The sequence below is a fragment of the Gastrolobium bilobum genome, unplaced genomic scaffold, assembly GCF_033153095.1.
Source record: "Gastrolobium bilobum isolate Gb01-03AN ecotype WA unplaced genomic scaffold, APGP_CSIRO_Gbil_v1 utg7094, whole genome shotgun sequence".
NCBI classification, from domain to species: domain Eukaryota; kingdom Viridiplantae; phylum Streptophyta; class Magnoliopsida; order Fabales; family Fabaceae; genus Gastrolobium; species Gastrolobium bilobum.
Window position 1 is genome coordinate 85,975 of NW_026898828.1, and position 3,609 is coordinate 89,583.

Here is a 3,609-nt window from a genome sequence, read left to right on the forward strand (position 1 = left end):
TTATCATTAATCCCTTTTTATATAGTTATAATTCTTCACATAATAATATTATATATATATATATATATATATATATTTTCACATGAGAGTATCATATACCAAACCAAAACACCTAAACAATGAGTTACTAAAAAAGATCAAAAACCTAAACATTAATTAATGGGTTATGTTTATCTCATTTTACATGAGATAAACAACTCTCCTACCCACACAAAAAAAAGTTGGGTCTCACCACTCTTTTATCTCTCTCCTTTTTCCTGTGAATCTCACTTATACTTCTATTTCTATAATATAAAATAATTTTTTTCTTATAACATAACAAAAATATATTCCTCGTTAATAGCCTATTTTGCGCAATGACCCACTTAGCCCCGTACTTTTATGTATATAAGTATATATTGGTATTTCACGGCTTTTCCTTATTCTTTAGATCTGAAACACAACGCAAAAGGGCAAAGCTAAAAAAGAGGGGTGACATACATAAACCATGGTGATGTCTGTGTTGTTGAAGTTGTTGTTTCCAGCACCACCTTCTCGATTTGTTTCCGCCATGTCAGTGATAAGCTTGGTGTCACTAGCAAACACTGGCTTGTCCGAGATAAGAGGGAAGCATTTGAATTATTCAAAGTTCTGGAATGTCAATGTCAATAATAACAATAGCAATGAAAAAAGGCAGATGAAGTTGTCAAGCAAGGCTGGTATGCTTCTTCTGTATACTCCGGCTTTTCTTGCTGGAGCTGCTTCTTTTTTTATCTTTCCTCATCATGCTCTCAGATCCATTATCCTTCAATCTGCTGTCACCCTCCATTTCTTCAAGAGAATCTTTGAGGTAACACTCTCTACCACACACTTAATAACATTCCCAATAGGCCTGTTTTGGAATTAATTTATTGCTTGGTTTATAATCAAATGTATTTCAGTAGAAACCTTAAATATTTAAGTTTTTTTTTTCTTTAATATTTTTCCAGTTTATGTTCTCATTAATTTTTAATAACAATCTCAATGTTTTGTTAAGGTGTTGAATTATAGAAATTAGTACCCTTGTGGTAAGGTTTTATCAAATACTTGAAAGCAAACAAAAACGGCTCAACATATGACTGGAAATGAGTAATTGTTGTTTTCTCAATGTTTGGGTTCGTTATCATATAGTTTTATTGCTGTTCTGTCCAAGGTTTCACTCAGTTGTGTTGGTTCTGTTTATTCAAGTATTTGGAATAAATGGGATTATGTGTAAGAAATTAGCTGCTTAGGTTATTTCAGGTCATAATTTCAACAAAAATTATCTGTTTTTTTCCCAACTATTCCAGTCTAATTTCTCATTTATTTTAAAAAATCAGTCTTCTTACTGTTTGGAAATGAGTGCTGAGCATAGTGTTTTATTCTTGTTCTGTTATGGGATTTTAAGCTGAATTAAGAATGCTGTTTTTACTCTCTTGTGTAGGTTCTTTTTGTTCACAGATATAGTGGTTTTATGGTTCTTGATTCTGCAATCCCCATCAGTCTTAGCTATTTCCTGTCAACTGCAACTATGACATATGCTCAAAACCTAACAGAGGGGCTTCCAGAACCACCAATTGATCTAATGTATCCAGGGATTGTGCTGTTTGTTGTGGGCATATGTGGCAACTTCTACCACCATTACCTTCTTTCCAAACTGAGAGGAAAGGGTGAAAAGGAATACAAGATTCCTAAAGGTGGCATGTTTGACCTTGTGATATGTCCCCATTATCTCTTTGAGATTATTGGGTTTTATGGGGTTTCATTCATTTCTCAGACCTTTTATGCCTTCTCTTTCACCATAGGCACTACTTTCTACCTGCTAGGTAGGAGCTATGCAACTAGAAGATGGTATCTTTCTAAGTTTGATGATTTCCCTAATGATGTTAAGGCTATCATCCCATTTGTCTTCTAAATGTTGCAAGGTTTAATTGATTTTGTGTGAATTGTACGTGTGCTTCAAAATTTTAGGTGATTTGAACAACTGATTTTGCAACTTTGATTGCTTTTTAATAGAGCAGCTATGGAAGAAATAAATGACGTTAAAATGTACCTAAGGCCATGTTATTTCATGGCATTATTGAAGATTGCAGACTGCAAATTTTCATGTTGACACAATGAAACATGAAGACATTACAACAGCACATCTTCTGTATTGTCACCCCTTTCAAATAACATAATATAAGTGACAACGTGTCCCTGTATATTTAGCCAATCTACATACATAGTTAAGGAAATTCAGACACTATATAGACTATATTCAGTGACATATATAACTGTTTGTTAATATACGGGTGATGACTCTGATAGATTTTTGGAGTTTTCAACGAGTTCTTAACTGATAAAAGGTTATTTTAGCTTTATCACATTTGTGATCGTCTCTTACTCAACAGGAATAGTCAATTAACCGATGAAACAGTGAAGAAATTAAAAAAAAAAAAAAAAAAAAAGAAGGATTGATGAGTTTTTTTTTTTTTTCGTAAATGATTGATGAGTTTTTCGTATTGACTTGTGGGTGATTCTGGCAAAACACAAATTAATATTAATTGAAGTATAAGCCTCTAGTATTCAAATGTTTAAAGTTTACTTTAAAGTAGTTGAATATCAACCTTTCCTATTTAAATATTGTTATTGAAGATAGTGGGTGATATTAAATCACTAAGAGGCTTGAACTCATGTATAAACCAGAAGGGAGTAGATGATCAGAATTATCATTGTACAATTATAAATATTAAAAACAGACTTACTTGATAGGTATGAAACAGACAGAATCAGAAAAATGAAAAATGCAGTATCAGAGGAATAAAATCCGAGCTCACAGAACGTGTCTCCCTAAGACAATTTGCCCCCTCACTAATGCCAAAGGTTGATGGACACTTGTCTTCCATGATAGAACGAATTTCGTCTGAAGAGTGGCGGCACTACCAGTCAATAGCCCAAACGAACACAACAAAATGTCAGAGGAAACTACACCAGAGTATGAAAAAAAATATGCAAACCGGAAGGAGAAAAATTCCGGCAGAGTTTCAGTGTAGGAAAAATTGGATCCATTTTCTGAAGGTGTCAGTGTCTATTTATAGACAACGTAAGGTCACGTTTCAAAAGGCACCTATTCGACGACGAAACAACACATTCGTTGGACACGAAAAGACACAATCGTTCAACACGAAAAGACACCCATTCAAGGATGAAACAACATGTCTGTTAGGATGAAACAACACATCCGTTAGGATGAAACAACGTATCCTTTAGGATGAAACAATACATCCTTTAGGATGAAAAGATACATCTGTTTGTCGACGAAAAGACACACATTTTCACTACCAAACTTCTTATTCATAACCAATAGATTGTCTACACAATTTATGGAAAAAATGTTTGTCATTTTAAGAGAGAGACAGACACAGAAAAAAAAATTATTTAAATTTTAAATTAAAAAAACCACCCACTTTCTCTCTCCTATGATTTCTATTTTTCTGTGTCTATCTCTCTCCTAAAATGACATAACTTATGTCATTTAAAATGGCAAACACCAAACCCTATATATAAATTCCAACAATCCCCCACATGGATAAGAAGTCAATTCATCGTGACTAGAATGCATAAGAATAT

At 33.3% G+C, this 3,609-nt stretch overlaps 1 protein-coding gene across 1 annotated transcript; it reads left to right on the forward strand.

Moving 5' to 3' along the window:
* Positions 1–451: 451 nt before the first annotated feature.
* Positions 452–2,072, forward strand: LOC133284532 (steroid 5-alpha-reductase DET2). The gene is made up of 2 exons (XM_061481567.1): positions 452–829; positions 1,442–2,072. Exons 1-2 carry the CDS (start codon positions 488–490, stop codon positions 1,910–1,912), a joined length of 813 nt encoding a protein of 270 aa, XP_061337551.1. The 5' UTR covers positions 452–487; the 3' UTR covers positions 1,913–2,072.
* Positions 2,073–3,609: the final 1,537 nt, after the last annotated feature.

Bases quoted from the DNA above. Each gene is read 5' to 3' on its own strand.
- LOC133284532 (XM_061481567.1), top strand. From the start codon at position 488: ATGGTGATGTCTGTGTTGTTGAAGTTGTTGTTTCCAGCACCACCTTCT. The intron at 830-1,441 runs GTAACACTCTCT...TCTCTTGTGTAG, and splicing joins TCTTCAAGAGAATCTTTGAG to GTTCTTTTTGTTCACAGATA.